Source organism: Lagopus muta, chromosome 4 (assembly GCF_023343835.1).
Source record: "Lagopus muta isolate bLagMut1 chromosome 4, bLagMut1 primary, whole genome shotgun sequence".
In the NCBI taxonomy this organism is placed as follows: Eukaryota; Metazoa; Chordata; class Aves; order Galliformes; family Phasianidae; genus Lagopus; species Lagopus muta.
In genome coordinates this window covers 4,839,708-4,861,658 of record NC_064436.1, presented here as the reverse complement: position 1 = coordinate 4,861,658, position 21,951 = coordinate 4,839,708, and the positions used below count along the sequence as shown (strand labels likewise).

The window sequence follows — 21,951 nt, the reverse complement described above, 5'->3', positions numbered from 1 at the left end:
GCAGAACACAAGGGATTAACAAAGACAAGGCAGAGAGTGCCAGGCAATGAACAAGCTCACATTCCAACCACACACAACATATTGATCTTAGGAGTAAGAACAGAGTGCACACTGCTTTAAAATCATGACAGGTCCAGTGAAGCTACAGCAGGAGTGGAGCTGACAGCCCACAGTATGGCCCAGAAGGACTCCAGGAATATGATGACCAAAATGGAAGCATATATGTGGACAGAAACAGTGGGGAGAGAGAGAGATATGAAATGATAGACTGAAGTACAGGAGAGTGTGCTGAATTGGAAAATCCAAGCATCAAAGATGGGAATATAATCTGGCTGAGAAAAAAAAAGGGGGGCAAGGGGAGGGCAGAAGAGAGGGGACTTCAGAATAGAGAAATTAGTGAAGTAAGCTTAGTAGATGGAGAGCAGCAAGTTGAAGCAGATGTTGATTTACACCGCAACAGAAGGGAGATTCAAGGTAGAACTAGTTTTGTGGAGAGGGAAGAAACAAAGAATAAATAAGACAGCAGTTGAAAGTAATGGCAGAGGAGAGTTCAAGTTTACAGAGCTCAACAAGTGGGAAAACGCCGAAATCACAGAGGAAAAGAGATTTAAGTGAAAAAACTGAATTGAATTTTGCTGTCTCTAAAGTAAACTAAATGAAACATCCAGCAGGCACTGAAAGGACAGAGAAAGATCCGTGACTGTGGAACTGTTCCATTGTTCCATAGACAGTTGCATGTAAAGAGGCTCACCTGAGAATCTCTCTCAATTTCTGACAACCCACGATTTCTGAATTTGTAGTACTTTCTAAAAGAAGTTTGTCCTGTTCTTTAAACATTCACTACTGTGTAGTACAATCAGAATATACTCATTTCCTGGTTACTAAGTTTAAACTCTATTGAAAAACAGGCTTCTTTGTTCACTGTGAAAAACCTGCATTAAAAATTAAGTAACTGTAATGTCTTCAGTCTTTACCCAACATCAAGACCCCAAGGCATTAACACACACAAAAAAGATGGTCAGATAATTGCTATTTGAACCAATTAAAGCATTAGATCTAGTCAGTGGTATGCTGCTTTGTGCAAACCTTTCAGACATAGGTATGTTTATGCTTTACTCATCTACATTAGGCAATCTATCTTAGTATCAAAAGCAGTCAAAGTAACGTACTAGATTGTTAATAGCTACCGATTTGGTAACAATTTCTATTTCTAACAACAGAAAATGTTTTTTGAAAACAGGAAGGATTCCAGCCTTTACAGAATCATAGAAATGCAAGCCAGCAAATCATGTTGTGCACCCAGGTGTGATTTAGATCAATCTGAATCATCAGTTCATCTACTCAGTTAAAGTCTTGACCTAATCAACTCCTCTCTCACAGCCTTTGGCATAGGTCAGTCTGTTTCCTTAATGTGTTCTTGTTAGATTTCGTTGGATTCCCTCCAGCCTGTTTGCATCTGTCATAAAGTTCAATTCAGCATTTTTCACCTGAGGCCTCATCAGAAAAAGCAGAAAGGGAATAATTGCCCCTTGCCCTGCAATAGTGCTACTGATAGTTCACCAAAGAATCAGAATTGCTTTTTTTTTTTTAATTTGTGGCAGCAAGCAAAATAAGAACCTAATTTTGAAAATGTCAGGACTTGATGAGCCACTGCACTCACAGATATGAAAAACAGTCTATGATGACAATGTACTTCTACCAATAAAATTTAGATTATATAAAGATTTTTCAGCCAAGAATGAGAAATAACAACAAGCGTTCTCTGAAGGCAAGTAAAAAATGGAGTAATAAAATATCTTGTTGTTTGAGCTACATGCTTAATTATAAGATGTACCTCTATCTAGTTGGTGTCAAGACAAAAAAGAATGATATTACACACACAGGAGAAAATTTGCAGTCTTGGGCTAGATGAGTAAGATTTTCAGAAGACAAATTACAAGACACAATACTGATATGGTATGTTTCTTGCCTTACTCCTTACCCTTAGTGCAGTACAGGGGCTACAGATGGCTTTCCCGCACGCTCTCCTGTTCCTCCATCTTCATCCAACAGCCTTGAAAACTGCAGACAAGACTTCCCCACTTAGCTCTTTTAAAACCAGAGTTCTAACTCTTTTTTTCTACATTCCTCCTCTGAGTCATGGTGCAAATAATTTCAAGCAGCAAGCTACATTCTTTCTGGATTAGAAGTTTCATGGACCTGATAGGCCATGAAAATACTGCCTCTCTGTACTCACTGTAGCTGAGTTACAGAGCAAAGTTTCTTTCTGACAGACATTCATACAAAATGGCAGCCTTCTTCAGAAAATGTATCTCTGAAATAGCTTGAATAAAGTTCAATTACCTTTGGGCAACTATGAGTGGTTAAATATGAAATCCATGAGCACGTGAGCATCTCCATGCAAATATCAAGCTCTGCTCTGTACTAACGGTAACTTGCCTGCATATGTGTTGGCCTTGTTCAAGAGATCCGTGCACGCATGCATGTCAGCAAAAGCACGAATTCCCAAGCAGTTGACAGGATGAAGCTGGGATTCCAAAAATTCACAGCAAGTCCTTTTCACATCCTGCAGTTGCAAGAGACCAGCTGCTGGAAGCAGCACCTGTAAGAAGTAATAGGTGGTTAATATCCCAGTTCAGTTCTGACCTTACACAAGAGAATACCAACAGCAATGAAGAAAACACAAGTCAATCCACTGATTAAAAAAATGAAGGAAAATTTCAGAACTCCTGGACTGCAGAACTCAAAACCCAGTGTCATTTCACTTGCCTGCAAATGCCATTTAAGATCACAAGAAACATCCCCATCCCTGAGAAATCATTCCATAGATTATAATTCTCACGCATCAAGTCTTCCCAATATTTACTCACAAGTTTCCAACGCTCCACAATTGCATCTCACCTCCACCTCTTCAACGTGAGATACTGCTTTAATTTAAAGTTCTCTAGATCATGACAGAATATGTAAAACTTATTTGCCTGCAAGTTTCCATAGACATTGTCCATCTTCTTCTAGAAACAACAATAAGCATTTCTATACAATACTTTCCAGAATGGATTCAGTACAGTCTCTAAAGACAACTATGACTTGCCTTGAAATAGTAAGAGTTCCAAGAGTTTATAATTCATTAGAAATCCATACCAGTAAAAGACCAACGTAAATGAGATCTGCCTCACCAATTTCACAAAGAAAGCCAAAAAGTAAGGAAGAATTTCAAAAACAGTTAAGCTAATTAATGTTAGCTTCCATCCTCAGTGGAAAATAAAAAGATTTTAGCACAAAAGTCTCGAAACTTTTTACTTACATATAAAGAAAACATATTATAGAGATGCATCAATAACAAGCAAAATAACGGCTGCAGCACCCCTGTGAATTTTTACTTTTTGCAAGCAGTTGCTTGGGTAGAATGAAGAAGTCAAGCAAGAAGACAACAGGAAGAACAGGACAGTTGCAAGAGCAGAGTAAAGAGATCTATGTAACTCTTTGCTCATGAAAACTGCCAAATATGCTTAACTCACTGCTCTTGGGAAGAAGTTTTAATCTTCGCAACTGTTTGCAGAATCAAATCAGCTATTTGCCATAATATCTGTCAACATTACCTATCTAGCTTCTAAGGAGCTACTCTTATTGCTTACTTTTTGCGTTCTTGTCTTTAAACTAAAGATCATGACCCAAACAAAAACAAACAAAAAGGATTTTGTCTAATAGTCTCCTAACTGATGTTCGTTTCACGTTTTCTGGCTGCGCCATACAGGAAGCCTGTTTGAAAGTCATCGTTCTGTTCTACAAGATATTAACCCTTACCTCTGGAGCCAAATGTGTAAAACAAAGAATAGGAAGGTAAATAACAAAAAACAAGGATCACATCTTTTAAAAAAGGTTTGATTCAAGTATTAATTGTTAATCAAAGAAATGAAAGAGACAAACACGTATGCGACTACAATAAGATACATAAACTACTACTAAGCAAAATAACTTTAAGCTAGCTTAAGCCTTCAGTACTGCTTGAAAGTATCAAATAATCTCACAAAATAAATGGAGGTGTGTGTAACAGTTAGGAACAAGTATCAGGTAAAGTCATACAATACAAAAAGAAGTTCAGTTAAGCTTCAAGTCTGTTAATGACAATGTTAAAAATGAGGTCACTGGACTTCTTTATTAGCATATATATTAATGAAAATGTGAATATAACTCCAGAAACGGATACTGCTTTGTTGGAACTACAGCATGATTGGTTACAACAGTGAGTGAATAAACAGGGAGGTTGGTGGCCCTGCATGTGGCAGGGGGTTGGAGCTTGATGATCCTTAAGGTCCCTTCCAACCACGGCCATTCTGTGATTCTGTGGATAATTCATTTGATAATGAATTCTAGGATAAAATACCATCATATCATTATATACCAAAACTCAGGGCAAGATAACTGCAAGTATTTCTTTACAAAAGTTATTTCAATAAAACCAACGTTTCACACAAGCTTACAAATTCAGTAATTCGGACAGTCCTAGATAAATTGAAGTGGGTTAACTGGCACAATTGAGTAAATTCCTCATAGAATGGCTTAGGTTGGAAGGGACCTCAAGGATCAACCACCTCCACATTTAATACTAGACCAGGCTACCCAGGGCCCCATCCAACATGGCTTTGAACACCTCCAGGGAAACTACAAACTCTGGATAACTCCAAGAACTATTTCTAACATAAGAGGATTTAGCAGATAAGTGTGTAGAATTATCATCATCATCAAAACAGTAAAAGAAATGAAAAGATGAAATTTGATAATATTCTGCAGGGGAAAAGTTAATATCTGTATGTACAAACAGACTTGTAGAACTTGCTCATATATGTAAACAGCAAATAAATGTTACAAAAACTAGAAGAGCTGTCTTCATTATATGAAATTTAAGTGAGGTCCTAAATCATGGTAAACTGGGTTGGTAAAAATAAAGATATTAATACATCCCTGTTATTAAGCAAACGCTCATTTAAATCTAAATACACAAACGTGTATTCTGCTAAGTAAAGGAAAAGACAGGCAAAATGCATCACATTTATCCCACTGAAGGTATAAATTGCACTTTAGCTACTAGGCATCGAGAGCAATGAAAACATCCAGGTATCCCCACTGGTACCTACTGAACTCAGCCTGAGAGCTACAACTACCTGCATTTGAGATAGTTCTATCACAGGCAGGCTCACTCTGTTGAAAGCAGGAACAAAGTTACATGTTGGGGGGGAGAGGAAGAAGGGAGAAGAAAACAAAACAGCAAACAATGATGCTCTTCTTCAACTTAAAATTGCAGTTTAGATTAAGCTCAACTGCTGCTGTCTCTGAAGAGGTAGGTTACAGTTCAGATTAATTTCCAAAAATAGTCAGTAGGGGGTACCCCTAACTTTCCTCTAACAGACAAAAATAGCTTAGTATGCATACTGTTTTGTACACATAGGGATACAAAGGGAGAAAAAAATCATTTCCAACTGCATATTCAAAGAAAAAAAATATCCTCATTGTGGTAGCTGTTGTTTTTGCAATGAGAGATACTGAACAGATTGCTTCAGAAGACAACTAAGAAATAATGCGTTTTCCTCTTTGCATCAAAGTAATGGTGACGAATTTTAGAATCACTGCTAGATTTGATAGAGCACATTATCTAACCCTTACAAGTTGTAACAGGTTGCCCAAGGAGGCTGTGGATGCCCCATCCCTGGAGTCATTCAAGGCCAGGCTGGATGTGGCTCTGGGCAGCCTGGTCTGGTGTTTGGCGACCCTGCACACAGAAGGGGGTTGGAACTGGATGAGCATTGTGGTCCTCTTCAACCCTGCTATTGAGGCAGTTGCCCTCTCTTGCAATCCCTTCAGACACAGGCCAGTAGTATGATGCAGTGTTCTGTCATTGCCTGCAGCTCTTCTCCCTCTTCTTTTTCCAGCTCACCACCGTACAGCTGGGCAATCTTAGTTCATGTTGCCAAAGCACACATCTGTTCAGCTCTGAGATGAGGAGCAGCTCAGACAGGCGTGTTCCCATCCAGTTCACCAGTCTCAAAGAGATACAGCGTGGCATGAATGAGTAACCAACAAACCTCTGCAATGGAAGAAGGCTCAGAGGAGATGGGCGAGGGTGATGACTTCATGGAAGAGTGCAAGGCACAACCACTCTGTAGTGTTAAGCTAACTGAACTTATCTCAATACCAGCAATGGTAACCTCTGTTTCAGATATACAGCTGTAGCAGTAGGTTCAAGTTGTTTGAACAGACTTCCCTGAGATAATTAGCAGAGCAGTGCCTTCCCAGACAGCCAGAGCAGCAGGGCAGTGAAGAAATGTAGTTCAGTTAAAAAAAAAAAAAGAAAAAAAAAAAGGCATAAAAGCTAAACAGCCAACAGAAAGAAGAGAGTAATAGACTTGAACTGGCTTTAACTCTCATATTCCTTCCTGGTGAAATGGGACGTCCATCATGCTGTGGATGAGCATGTGGAGACTCAGTGATGGGAATCACATTTTATGGTGATTTAAGCATGCAATGCAATTGCAACACTGTGCTTGTGCTGTGATTTCAGTGTACTGCTGTCTCCTAAATCCAAACACAGAACTAAGCAGCACCAAGTATCTTCGTATCAATAAACCTGACATTAAATGTTAAACCCTGCTCACATGGACTATCGAAAGCAACACAGTCAGTACCGAACTAGCAGCATTCTACAACATTGTGAAGACACAACAGACAAGGGAGTTCATCGTATCTGAAAAGCTTCACATTATTTCCACTTGAAGATATTCAGCGCTGTATTTCACTCCACGCAGCCCCTCACTCCAACCAAGGTCACAAACACAAGTTGGCACCACTTCACACAACACAAGCACAGTGAATTCTGTCCAGCTGTGAAAGAGGTGAGGGCGAGAGCACGACCTTGCTCACTGCTGTCTGCAGCTATCTGATGGGAGAACAGGGTCAGACTGCTCTTGAAGCTGCACAGCAACAGGACAAGAAATAACACGCAGCTGAGAATGGAGGAAGATCTGTCTGGAAAAAAAAAAGACTTGGGTTGTGTCTGTTGCTTAGACTTCATTGTTTTTTGAACCATGAGGGTGGTTACATGCTAGAACAAGACACACCAGCAAGATGCATCATCTCCATCCTCAGAGATGCTCAAAATCCAGTGCTATTATCTTTTGTTTTCATCCTCTTCATCTTTGGACTACTGGATTTCCTGACAACTTGCATCACCTGCAGTATGAAAACGCTTAAATCAATATTTCTATCTCACTATTTTCAGTTTCCTTGGAGATTCTTTAAAACTTAATCAATTTTCGCCTAAATTCAGATTGATAAACACCACCAACGATGTATCTGCACACAAGGAAAGGTTCTGAGGAAAACCTTTTGCAGATAGAAGACCACATTGCATGCAAAAAGAATTACTCAGAACACAGCTTTGTGCATGAATAAGCCAATGAAAACCAAAGCAGACTATGCCAAGAGAAATGAATAGTGTGCTGTCTAAAATAGAAAAGTGACACTATTTTTAAACCACATGCAAGGGAAAAACGTATCAGTAACACGAGGAAAGAGCCTAACCTAGTAAAGCAGGTATGGGAGGAAACCAAACAGTGCGACATAAAAGCACCTAAGACATCAAGTTACATCCTTGCTCACTGTAGATGCTCCAAAACTTCCAGTTTTGACATTAAAATTAAATCAATTTCAGACAGCAGCAGCTATGTTAATACAAGTCATTAAACCTTGAGGAAATACATTAATATGTAACCTCTATTTAAATAATTATCTCAAGGTAATCCTTAACTTGCTGTTTGTACTGCTACAGCACAAGGAAGAAATGAACAGAGTGGTCTAAAAAACACTCAAATACAATTTTACTTTTTTTTTTAAATTCCCATCTAAATGTGCTATAATTACAACTGCTTTGTAACTAAAGATCAGCCTTAATTCTAACAAAATAACTGTGTTGCTCTGAAATTATGCTGTTTGAGTACACATACAAAACCACTAAAACAGACACAAACACTTTAACACTTGCATCTATGGGAAAAAAGATAGCATTTTGACAAATTCCACTTCACCAGCATTTTTACAAGGACAAGATGTGCAAGCTGAGCATACTGTTCCAATGTGAAATACGCTGTAATAAGATGCTGTACTGGATTTCACAGTGTGCAAGAGCTACAAGATTAGAACATGATACCACACGTCTTTATGAAATGCAGCTTTTGGCTTTCTTCACAGTCCTTGATTTTATAGGCTATTGCTTGCTGTTACAATGCCCCATGAAATTATAAACACAGGTGTGGGTGGCAGTTTCACGGCATCACAGGAAGGAATCAAAAGAACTAAAAGACATACAGTCCTGTTCCTTTCCATTCCCTTAGTACTAGCCACACATTGGTAAAGTACTTTCAGTTGAGAATAGGCAAACAGCCACACTAACACAGTATTCTGAGTATACGAGAGATGATCTGTAAAAATACTAACGAGATCCCAACCAATAAAGTGGTGTCAGGTTAAGAAACTATACAAGGCAGAAGTAACTGGTTTTCAATTAGAGTCACAATCTCTAAGAATCCATGAGAGCTGCAATCACATGCAGTTTAGTGGAAGGAACTGATCTGCTCAAAAAACCTGCTTTAGAAGAGATACCACATTAGATTAGCTTGAATTGAAGTTCTGGGATGGATTCGAGAGGAAGCTATGTATGGGTTGCCAAGCGTGGAAATAGTTCACAAAGCAGACACAGTAACAGAAGGCTCACTTGAATCAAATAAAGCACTGTCATTAGCAGTACCTGTCTGGCCCCCAATGGAGAATCGTGTTCTCTTGTTGAGCATGAGGATTTTGATACATCTCCTCTGTCAGAACTGTGCCCTAACCACCATCAAACAGCGTATCTTCAACTTACCAACTCTAATGGTTATTTTTGTTAACAACAAGCTTTCACGTCCTCAGCTTCAGTTACAGTTTCTCAACATAGAATAGCAAATTATTTCACCTGAAGTGAAACATTCCTGAACCTACAATATTTTTAGTTAGAATTTTAGATTTTTCTTACAGGGAGAAAAATACCACACGTTCTGATTCAACACAAACACGATTGAAGTTTGGTCACTGAATTTAAGCATATGCACAGCAAGTGCTCTAAAACTCATCATACTGTAATTCAGAGCTTAAAAGATGATACAGCTGCATGAAGACATCTATATGTTTTCTTAGGGACAGGAAAGCTTAACTGAGACTGACTGCAGTCTAAACAAAGCCAGTTGCTGCTGATACTTTGCCATTCAGAAACAATTTATTTTCTAACCGGAGGAGCTGAAGTATTAAGCCAGACAAATTAAACACAGAAGTTTCCTGTTGAATAATTTAAAAAGCTGAAGAAGGTAAGTAGGCAGGATAGCATAACTTACTCCATGTAATGTACGTCGTCTGCGTAGTCTAACATCATCCTGCAAAGCTGACCCACAAAGAAACACTGCATCAGCTGATGCTTTTAGGTGATGTGCTTAATCTATAGGATGTAACCATAACATCTCACACCTTCAGAGTCAGACCTCACTGACAAATACACTGAGCCTGGTTATAAAGAAAGATCACTACAACATTTAAAAAATATTCCCTAATTATAGACATATATTCATTCTACATGACAGACTGACTGACTTGTAACAAACTAGGATTATTTTCCTAATATAACTGAGTATTTCCTGGCAGCCTTGAAAGGGAAGAACTGCAACACCATTTCCAAACCATAAAGCCTGTGCTGAAAATAAACAGCAATGCAACAGAGGAAGTAGATTATGAGCCTCTGCCATCTCTGTCATCCCAATCTCTGCTTCAGAAGATGTATCCATACCACCAGTTTCTCTATTAATAGAAGACTAGGGGACTAAGAACAACAGAAATAGCATGAAGTAGAAATATTTTGTTGGTGGTTCTTAAGCTCAGAATAAAAACTGAGACATGATGAACAATTAATGTGCAATAAATGGCCCTTCAGTAGACTCAAAGTAATTGATTACAATCAGCTTTTAGCATAACAGTATGTGTATATGTGTGTGTGAGTGTATATATATACGTGTACGTATATATATATGTGTATGTATATATATGTGTGTATATATATACGTATATATATATGCATATGTACATATATATACATATATATATATATGTGTGTATATATATTTATATATATATGTATATATAACCAATACTCCAAGTTCTTATTCACTAATGTCTAGTTGAAGGGCAAGCACATGCTACAGAGGCAAAATGAAAGCACTGGGGTTTAACAACCAGAAAACTTCTGATCTCAGTCCTGACTGCTACCAACTTAGCTGGTTTGTTTGCCATTCCCCCCCTGCACCTCCTTTTGGGCCACACCAAACTTGCAGCTTGCCATAACTCCTATCATAACAGAATCCCAATCCTATCTGTCCATAAAACAGACTTTAAAATATTTTCCAGGCTAACCTAAAACTTTACAGTTCTGCAGCTCAACATATGTTCAAAATGGATAAAATCTCTGTCTAAAGAAGGAAAAGCAAGGCATCTCTCTCAACTCAACTGCTGGGAAAAAAGAAAAATATATTTATATATCTATGCTTCCTTTCTGCACGCTCTTCTATTTGCATGTTCTTCCCACCCTACTTTTTAAGACATTTTTAGAATGCTAACATCCTAACAGAAGCTGGGCACTTACAATCTGTTCTGAGACAAACCTTGCTTCATGTTAATACTGAAAATATGGGGATAATTATATTAGACCAAAACAATAGTCTGTTCACCTCAGGTTATCTAGGAACATCCATCAGAGAAAGGTGCATGAGATCCCTTAGTCTGCAGCAAATCAGCCCTTAGAACTACTTTTATCTACCTCTACTGGAACCAGTCAGGGAATTCACCCACCATTTCAGCTGTACAGGAAGCAAGTTTAGCAGCCATCTCAAGAAGGAATCTGTTAAAGTCCTCCTTCCTTCACTGACGTAACTTGGTACCGACTGGGCTGATGCTTCAGAGCACTGGCAACATTCCCCATCCCTTCCTGTCTCCCTTTCCAAGGACAAAAAAAGAAGAGGAAGCCAAGGAGAAAGGAAAGCAAAATAGGTGAACTTAATTCAGAAATGAAGCAGCCGTGCTCTACTTAATTCAGGATGTAAACCTTACTGGGTAAGGAGACCTGTTGTGGAACACTGTCCGTTCAGTGGTAACCCAAGATCACATTCTGCATCCCAAGCAGCTCCTCATACGCAGCAGCAGCAGCAACAGACTCCATCCATTCCCAGTCACATGTTTAGGCATGCACACGGGTGTTTTTGTGCACTCTTCTCTCTGTGTATCTTAAGGAACTCATTATCTTTCAGCATAAACACATAGATCAATCTGAATGTAATACATCTTCTTTATTTCCACTCAGAAACTGAGCTACAAAACTAAAAAAACACTACTTGATGGAGCACATTCTCAGCTACACAGCAGCTTTTTTCAACATAGTCACCACAATTAGCTAGGCATTTTCACCAGCCACAAACAAGAGCACGCATTCTTTTGATGTGGTAGGCCAACATAATAAGACAGGAGGCATTACCTGTGGTGCAGTCCTCATAAATAACTCATTCTTTTACCCCCGCTTACCCTTTTTAATGGTATTTGGAACAAATACGGTATTAGAGAAAAAACATCAAGTTGTCCTCTACTTATTTCACAGTCAGCCTTAAAAAAAAGGCCTGAATTATCCGCCTTCCTTAAATGACAGCTTTTCTGTGCTTTTAACAGCTTTAAATCATTCCCAGAATGTACTCTTCCTGTCATATCCTTCCAGGTGGGAACGATGATTTATATAATGACACACACAAGCTACAACATCGCTTTGTGCACTCCTTTAAAATCACTATTTCACAAACAACAGAAGTTTTTTCTAAAGTGACTCCAGTATATTATTGCATTCCAGGAAAAGTGGTTGAAGTAGAACACAGCAAAGCATTGGAGTATTTCAAATTTATCTATTCATATAGACAAATAACACATATATGCATTGTAGGTTCCAACATTTAATCCAGCCTGCCATCATGCTCGCCCAACATATTGTTTAGCTAGAAAGCAGTGACATTTCCTATTTTCATCTGTTCTGGACAAAGACTTAAGCCAGTTTATCATCTACATCTTTTTCTACTTTTTCTAAATAATGATAAAAATCTACCCTTTATATTATTACAACTATTTTGTTACAGTGGAAACCAGCGCTGTCCTGCACAATATACCGGTCACCAAACTGGAGAAAAATGGATTTGATGGATGGACCTTATAGCAACCTTCCAGTACCTGAAGGGGCCTACAGGAAAGCTGAGAAGGGACTTTTTAGAAGGGCAGGTAGCAACAGGACGAGGGGAAATGGCTTTAGACTGGAAAAGGAATGATTTAAACTAGATATTAGGAAGAAATTCTTTACTGTGAGGGTGCTGAGACACTGGAACAGGTTGCCCAGTGAGATTGAGGATGTCCCCTCCCTGAAGGCATTCAAGGCTGGATGGGCTGTGAGCAACCTGGTGTAGTGGGAGGTGTCCCTGCCTATAGCAGGGGGTTGGAATTAGGTGATCTGAAAGGGCCCTTCCAACCCAAACCATCCTTATGATTCTATTTATTCCTATTTCCTCCTGAGCTCCCTAAGGATTTTTGATCTATTTATTGCTCATCACATGAGCAGTTTAAGAGGGACTACAACTAACTTGACTTTCAAAAGCCTTTGATACAGTTATTTCTGGACCATTCAAAGAACTATAGGAGAGTTTTAGGAGCAGTGCACGACTCAGAATTGTAATACATACACAGTTTGAAATTCACTCACACTACCTGACACTAACAAAAAAACAAAACAAAAACACAAACCACCCCATAGTCTCTTTAATACTCAGGATCACAAGTAGCATTATATATATTTACCAGAATCAGAACTGAAGCTGGAGTAAACAGCCAACTAGAGAATATAACACTTCTATACCATCTCAGCCACTTCATTGTAAAAATTTCTTCTCCTTAAGAGTATGCAAGAATTACTTTATAGGTATGTCTGTAAAATCCTTTATGCTCTACTGATCTGATGTTCTTATTTATTTGCTCCAGTAACTCATCTTTTGACCTCCCTTACTGTCCTTGATCTGTAAGAGCGTGCACCTTGCAGAGTACTTCAGTATAAATGGGACTTAATTAGTTCTTGGCACCTTGCTCATGCATGGCTCTGGCAACCCACACGTTCTCTAAATCACTCATTAAAGAAACAATATGCAGGAAATGAACAGCTGTTATATTTAGAGCTGCAATGCTGAGTAGAAGTGTTTTATTCTTTTTATCATTTAAATTAAACATGCCTGTTTAAATCCTGCAGTGACTTCCCATTCACCTCCTACAGCAATCAGAATCACATGTTTATCAAAAAGAGGAGCACAGATTAGTATCTCTTCTATAATATATTCCTGTCTCAACCCCACTTCTATCTCACCCCATCACCTCCTCCACGAGGTTCTGATTCATTCCTTGAATCTTCCTTAGACCATTCTGGTGAAGTCAAGCTTCAAGCCTCATCATACTCTCTACCCAGAATTTTCTGTTCCAAATAAGTAGAACCAAGTGTTTTGCACCCAGCCCTCAAAACACCTCCTGAAGTAACAAGGAATTTGAGATATGGAAAAACTGTGATGCAGTCCATAATGGTTTAGTCTCTCTCGGGAAGAAATTCTAGGTTCTCTGCCTCCCTCCAACAGAGGCATTTGATAGTCCAAGATTCTTTTATGACCCTAGAAAATTTTAATTCAAGTCTCATGCCATATGATCCAAATGGAAGATACATCTTCATTTCTCATACTGTGTGTCAGTTCTGTTTTCCCTGACTTACTTCTCTTCAGCAGCTGCAGACTGTGATAAGACAGCTCAAAAATCCATTCAGCTTTCTCTTCACTCTTCCGAGGCTCAAGCCCTTCTGCCTACCTGGTTTGGCTGGAAAACACCGGTCAAACATGAATCAAATGGAAGTGTGAACAGCAGGTTGAGGGAGGCGATTCTGCCCCTCTACTCTGCTCTCATGGGAGTCAACCTGTAGTATTGCACCCAGTTTTAGGGCCCTCAACACAAGAGGACACGGAGCTGTTGGAGCAGGTCCAGAGGAGGGCCATGAAGATGATCAGAGGGTTGGAACACCTCTGCTATGGGGACAGACTGAGAGAGCTAAGGGTCTTCAGCCTAGAGAAGAAAAGGCTCCAGAGGGACCTCACAGAGGCTTGCCAATACCTGAAGGGCCTACAGGAAAGCTGGGGAGAGACTTTTTACATGGGCAGATAGCAACAGGATGAGTGGAAACAGCTTTAAACTGGAAGAGGGTAGATTTAGACTAGATATTAAGAAGAAAATATTTACTGTGAGGGTGCTGAGACACTGGAACAGACTGCCCAGAGAAGTTGCGGATGCCCCCTCCCTGAAGGCATTCAAAGCCAGGCTGGATGGGGCTGTGAGCAACTTGGTCTAGTGGGAGGCGTCCCTGCCTATAGCAGGGGTCATCTTAAAGGGCCCTTCCAATCCAAACCATTCTATGACTCCATAAAGTGCCACTTAGAGAACAGAGAAACAGCAGGAAGGTATCTAGAGGAAAAAAGAAGTCAGGAAGCAACATTTGCCATATCTGCGTAACAATTGCTTTTCCTAGTTTCTCATACTCCTATCATTTATTTCTGTCTTAACCAAAGCTAAAGCTGTCCAGACGTAGCAGTTGCCCATCTGCAAATTTCTTTTGCTCCCTAGTTGCTGGAACTTCACCCTATCACCCTCAACTAATGAAGCAAACAGGAGACACTAAAATACATAGATAGGTCTGAAAGTAATACCTCTTATTTGTTGCCATGGAAACAACATACAAAGAGAATAAGCTATTTGATAGAGCAAATTCTCAGCTACAAAACATTATTTTTCAACACAGTCGCTATCAATAGCTATGCACGTTCACCAGAGATGAACAAGAACCTGCATGCTGCACTCATCAAAACCTGCACCGGCAGAGGTGACCCACTGCCATGATCGGTGCTAATTAAAAGCATCACCCACTGCCTCACTGTGCTCACATCCACTACTTTGTCTCCATCAACGTTCAGTAAGCACTGATGAATGTCAATGGGTGCCACTTCTCCTGCATGGAGGAATTCTATTCCACCAGGCTGTTTATGCTTGCATGAGCACTGGTTGCCCTGACACGTGCCTACATGTTGTATGTGTTGGTGTACGTACCTACTGGAATTACATAATATTGCTACTGGCTGGGCCTCAGGGACAAGGAGCTGCAGCTGCCTTGAGTATCACAATACTGCACTTGCAGGCCCCAAAGTACACAGCACACTTGTACTAAGAAGAATACTTACTTCACCAAGTAATAAAATGAAATGTCTTTGTCAGGGGTATTTAATAGATACATAAGCATGGAATATACTTTCAGCCAAACCAAACACTTCAGTTTTGCAGTGTTAGGAAAGAGAAGCACGGAGAAGACAGTGACAACATATAAACCCACATCTATTTCGCATCACATAACAAATGAACATCGCGCGTGAGAAGCCAGGTTTCTATTTTGCATATACATAACAGCCAGTGCCATAGAAGACATACCATGGGGAAAAAAACGTACTAAAAAACCCACAATATTCAATATACATTTAAAAAACTAACAGAACAAAATATTGAGGCTCCCTAAAAAAAGCTCTTTGCTCAGTATTTTAGTCAGCACAAGACCACAGCTCTTTTATGCAAAGCTTACTCATTCAACGCACAACTTCATGAAGCTTGTATTGGTAATAAAATACAGACGTAGAAAGATCACCTTTCCCTTTTCCCTTCACTCCTACATGCACTTTCCTGACATGCCGTCACGTATAAGCAGATAAAGAATGCACTGTAGGAATTTTTTCACTGGAAAAATTAGATCATTTACTGTCACCTGACACATCTCATAACGCATACGGATTCAACCAGCACGCCACTGGCTCTGTCCTCCAGCTAAGGCACAGACTTGTTTCACCCTCACATTATTAAAATCCTCAAAGCCACTGTCACAGACCAAAAAAAAAAGGGGGGAGGTCAAAAAAGGCAACCAGACTGTTGCATCAGGCACAGCATACAAAACACAGATAAGTGGTACTCCACTAGTACTCTACATGTGCTTTCAACACATGACCAAGACATTCAAAGAAACATTAAAGATTGTTTAGTCCAACATTAAATTATTGGCCGTTAAAACTTAATGTTTCTATTCAGAGGTTTTGTAATGAAACTCACTTGAGCTCGGATTTAAACACCTCCCTGGAGGGCAACAAAGCTGGTGATGGGTCTGGAACACAGGCCATATGAGGAGAGGCTGAAGGAGGTGGGAATGTTCAGCCTGGAGAAGAGGAGGCTCAGGGGAGACCTCATTGCTCTCTATAACTTCCTGAAGGGAGGTTGTAGTGAGCTGGGGGTCGGCCTCTGCTCTCGTGTCATTAGTGATAGGACTAGAGGGAATGGCTTCAAGCTACGGCAGGGGAGATTCAGGCTGGACATGAGGAAGTATTACTTTTCAGAAAGGGTGGTCAGGCACTGGAATGGATGCCCAGGGAGGTGGTGGAGTCACCGAGCCTGGGGGTGTTCAAGGAAAGGCTGGATGTTGTGTTGAGGGACATGGTTTAGTGGGAGCTATTGGGAATAGGTGAACGGTTGGACTGGATGAGCTTTTAGGTCTTTTCCAACCTTGGTGATTCTATGATTCTATGATTAATGTTAATAGTACTTTCTATGGCATTAAAAAATAAAAGTGAAAGTTTGGATTACCATATAGACAGTGGTTTCAACCTTCATCAGCGTTAACTGATTTTATAGTTCAGTTTTAATCATGAAGCCAGTCATTTAATAAAACATTTTAATGTGACTGACTTGGGTTGCCGTTTCATAAACTGCAAGAATTTCTAGAGTTTAGTAGCAATGCCATTGCAGCCATGATAGAGTTCAGCAGAAAGACCAAAATCTTGTTTAATTTTACAGCTTTAAAAGATGATCCTATAAAGGAATTTCATCTCCTCCTAAAGCTTTAATAATACCTGTGTTAAGGAAATAAAATCACCAGCCATTGATAGCTGCTGCAACTCAATAGCCCTATTATATAAAACGTTTTAAAAGAAAAACATTTTCAGGAATTAGTGCAATTGCCTGAAATCAGGGGAAAAAAAATCATTTATGGACACAAAGCTCTAGGTCTCCATGACAGCAGTGTAAAAAATAACAGGAAGCTGAAACATGATGAGGAACAGCATAAAAATATGGTTTCCAGGTTTCAAGATGAAACCATGTCCAGCAAAATCCCACTGGTGGAGGCTATGGAACACGAGGGAGCTGAACATCAGGACAAGCTCTCTCCAGAACTAAGCAGAATATCCATCCTCACATCCAGGTTCAATAGATAGCACCTTACTATTCTTATAAAGCACTGTGGGGTTTTGTAAAAATTAGCACACAAGAGATTGTTGATGAAATAACAGAGATGTAATATCAATTAAAAAGTTGAAAGAATCAGCCCAGATATCCTTACTGTTTCTTCTTAACATCTTAACGTGTCATTAAGTCAAAGAATACCCTGAGTTGGAAGAGACCCACATGGATCACCAAGTCCAACTCCTGGACCTTCAGCTTTCCCTTTCCTTTGTTCCAAAAAGGTTCTACCAAGGGCGAGACCTGAGAACTTCATGAAAGGAGCAAGCAGGAAAGCTGGAGAGTCTGCATTCTAGGACATGCCACAGTCTTAGAACGCCTTGGTGTTATTATGACAGAGGAGAAATGTTTTCTCTTGACATTGCTGAATTCAAGTAAATACACAGCGTTAATTACACATTTCTGACAACAGCTTTTCATCTAAATTAGTAATGCAATTAACAACGCAGTTTAGTCTTTCAGAGCATAAACTGCTTCGGTCTGATGAGATACGATGTACCTGTACCTCATTCCTAGAAGTCATGTTGTGACAAATTATCTGCTACCTACTGGAATGCACAGACGTAATAAAAGACCGTATGTGTTATGGTTTAATACCGATAGCCCTTCATATGGCAGCTAAAAACAAATCCCAGACATATTCTTGCTGCAGGAGCAGGTACTGCAAGTAATTGCAGCATGCAATTACTTGCAATATGTGATGATTATCACATCCTTAACAGGTCAAACGTTGAAACAAGATGTCATCTTGTTTCACAAGATTTCAAGATGCCCATCTGAGGCATCACAACACAGAGACTGTTTCTGTTTGAGCGGTGCTGAGAAGTCACTCAGGATGACAGTTTAACATTTCATGCTATTTAGCCTTATATGGAAAGAAAAACCATTTTGAGAAACAGCCTCAATTGTCATCAGCCAAATCTGTTCAAAATGTTAAGCTTGCAGTACATTCAATATCAGTTCAGAAAAATAGAACTATATGAACAGCTTGAAAGATAGTTGTACAGTTTTAATGAGCATTTGGCCTAACAGTTTGTCTAGAAAAACATGGGTTGCACCAGGCTACTTAGCTGAGAGTTAATGGCAAATGAGATTTAGCTCAAGAAATACAGATTCACAGATTTCAGCTCAAAAGATGCTGTCAAAATCCTTATTGACTTCACATTGAAGTTAGAGCGATTTTTATGATTAAAAACTAAAAATCTACTGCAAACTATTGACAAGGAAACCAGTACAACACTGTTCCACCCTCTTTTCATTGTTTTGGGCCAGCATAAGAAACAGCTCACAGCGAACACATTCACTGCATAAAACTTTCTTTGGAAGGAAAAAAAGCATTCAATAGTGATAGCATTTTCTGACCTAACCTGTAATTTCATTTTTCTCGACAACCATGCCAAGTTTAACAGGAAGTCTCCTAACAAAAGCCCTCTGGCCCAGAATGAAGATGCTTACATAGCCCAGGATTACATTTCCCAACAGCTGCAGCTAAACAGTGAGAGTAAAAGCCTGTGAGCTTGGCCATGCTCTGCTCTTCATACAGGTCAAGCAAGTGGTCGTGTATTTCTGGAGAGACTCTGAAAGCTAAATCAAGACAAAAAGGTTCTAAGGAGCGGCTGCCCTGCTGCTCTGGGGACCCGTAAGGAGAGCTATTATGAAGAACTGTGGGCAAAACCAGCCCTGGCTTAAAAGATATACTTAACAACTCAAAACTTGTATACAATTGATAAACATCATAGCAAGGAATTAAATGAGAAGTGCAAGCGCAGTCTGAAGAGCAGACTGGCTTGGGTTGAAAGGGACATTAAAGATCATCTCGTTTCAACCTCCCTGCCGCAGGGCAAGGTAGCCAAGAACAATTTCAAAATACTGTCACCAAGCAATTGTGGTCAGTGAATAGAAGCAAAACAGGGTAAACAAAAAGCCTTTGTCATAGCAATAACCAGCCTGCAAACTTAACAGATGTCAAATTTAACCTGTGGTACAGCATACCGGTCCTAATAAGTTACACGGATCTGCTTTTAGCCAGGAACATTGCTACTGCTGTCCATATTGTCTCAACACTTGCACTGTCTAGTGTATGACATCCTATTTGGAAACTATTCTGACATTACAGTTAATTCAAGATAATTTTATCTCCAGAGGCACTGCATTTCACCAGAGTGCATAACAGGGTAGGTGTTGAGCCCGTGCTGATTATCTCTTGGTCATGATGTATTGGTAATGAGAAATAGGGATGTAATAGTGAAATAGGGCCTACACTCAGCCTACCTAGCTCTACTTTTTCCAATGTAATGCTTTTATTTCAGCTGTTTCCCTTTCCCTGATAATCAAAAGCTCCTCAAAGAAGAGGTGGCTAGAGAAGCACATCTGCAAATGCATCAAGATCAAACTCATTCCCTCCCTGTAGTTCTCAGGTTCCTACATCAAGCGTAGCACCTCTTTTCCAGGCATATCTATAATTGGTTCTCTAGTGGAGAAAAGCCCAGATCCTGTGGAAGAACTTTCAGCCTTCCTTTTACTCAAAGCAATTATATACATATACAATAGATTTAAATTAGAACCTTGCTTACGGTAAGATTCAGTGAAACCTTCACAGCATTCAGTTCAGTTGAACAAATATTCCTTTTATCTCTCCTATCCCTTACACAGCAGAAGGCATATTTCCAGAACACAGAATTCACATCTCCTCTTGTGATACGCAATTACGAGTTTGTATAGGACAAGCAGTCTTGAGTTCAAAAAAGGAGTTTACCCCATCTAGACTGGAAAATGTATCCGTTCATAACGAAAACCAAATACAACCTTTTGAAAGGTAATGGATATCTTGTCATCCAATAAGAAAAACAGAATCACAGAATGGCCAGGGTTGGAAGGGAACTCAAGGATCATCAATCTCAACCCCCCTGCCACATGCAGGGCCACCAACCTCCACATTTAATACCAGCCCAGGCTGCCCAGGGCCCCATCCAACCTGGCCTTGAACACCTTCAAAGATGGACGGGGCATCCACAGCCTCTCTGGGCAGCTTTTCCAGCACTTCACCATTCTCTCTGTAAAGAACTTAAGAGATGCTCTGTAGCATTCAATGTGTATAATTTAATGGCAGGCTTCAGAAATTCTCAAAAAACATTCAGAGTTTGGTATTTAAAACCAATTTAGTTTCAAGAAACATGCAGCATGTGTCTTATGCTCTTCATACACCATACTGCTGCTAAGATACATGAAGACTGGTAGTTTAATCACCAATTTGTATAAACAAAATATCTCATTTGAAGATAGAACTTGGTTAAGTGTCAAAATATTCCCAAAAGTATTCTGGCTCCAAGCTCGTACAGAAAGACAGTACTGCTCTGTAACACAAGCTAAAGTTATTTGATCATTAAGCGCTCACACAAATTAATGTGAGTCTTATAGACTGGCTCATACCAAGTTATTTCGTATTTTCTTCAAGCTAAAAAGCACATACAATTGTCAGTGTTCAACTGATAAGCAGTAATTTGTTGAGATAGTAATCCCATTACCACTAAGTGGCCTAAAGAAGCTGTGGATGCCGTCCCTGGAGGCATTCAAGGCCATGTTGCACAAAGCACTGGGCAGCCTAATCTAGTGAGTGTCATACTGTGGGGAGATGAAAACCTATGGGCTTTAACACCCCTTGCAACTCAAGACATTCTGTGATTCTATGATCCTGAACCACATTCTTAATTGAAATCCAATAAACTGTTGAATCTGTCCTTAGTGGAAAAGGTACAAAAGGAAGGAATCTGAAACCATCACAATTTTGTTACCAACTCGGTCGTTCTGGTAACGCACCAGTTTCAAAAGGAACTGCTAGCCCTCAAACAGTGATATTTTATACATCCAACCCACACCAAACCGTAGGTGATACATCACAAACAGACCACTTCTAAATATAACTATTTATTCCAAGCATTTTGATCCTGAGTTCGACAGAAGAATGAATAAGGAACGTTACATGCCGCACAGAATTTTATTTTTGCCTCTAAATTAGTACCCAGAAAAGACTATGCATGACAGAAGTAGTCTTGTCCTTACAGCACCTTTAGCATGCTGGCAACTCTCATCATCACGCCCTAGAACACAATCCGAATGGAAGCACGCACTATATTTCAGATGGCAATCTGTGCCTGAGTAGTTAAGAGTTATAAAGGAAGCATACATCTGTACCGTATGTTTATTTATTATTGTTTAAACATTGTCACTGAATTAATTTCAAAAAATGAGTACAAGAAATAGTACTTTAAAAAAAAAAAATCACACCCAGGATTTGGGATTTTTGTTGGTTGTACGTAGCAAAATTCTTCAAAGAGAAAAATATGCCAAGAAAGAGCTTTGGAATATTACTAGGATTTGTGATTTTCCCTTCTGCTATCTTTCGTGCTCGCTTCTTGTTCTAAAGTAAGGCAATATGTTTGCTGGTAGGCCCAA

The 21,951-nt window shown here is 39.6% G+C and overlaps 1 protein-coding gene across 3 annotated transcripts in view; it reads right to left on the bottom strand.

Moving 5' to 3' along the window:
- The window catches only part of KLHL2 (kelch like family member 2), a 62,712-nt gene that overhangs the window by 19,458 nt on the left and 21,303 nt on the right, over positions 1-21,951 (bottom strand). For all 3 annotated transcript variants that reach the window (XM_048942361.1, XM_048942360.1, XM_048942362.1), the window contains one exon: positions 2,440-2,602. In XM_048942361.1, coding sequence (XP_048798318.1) covers positions 2,440-2,602 — 163 coding nt within the window. The remainder of the gene's footprint in view (positions 1-2,439; positions 2,603-21,951) is intronic.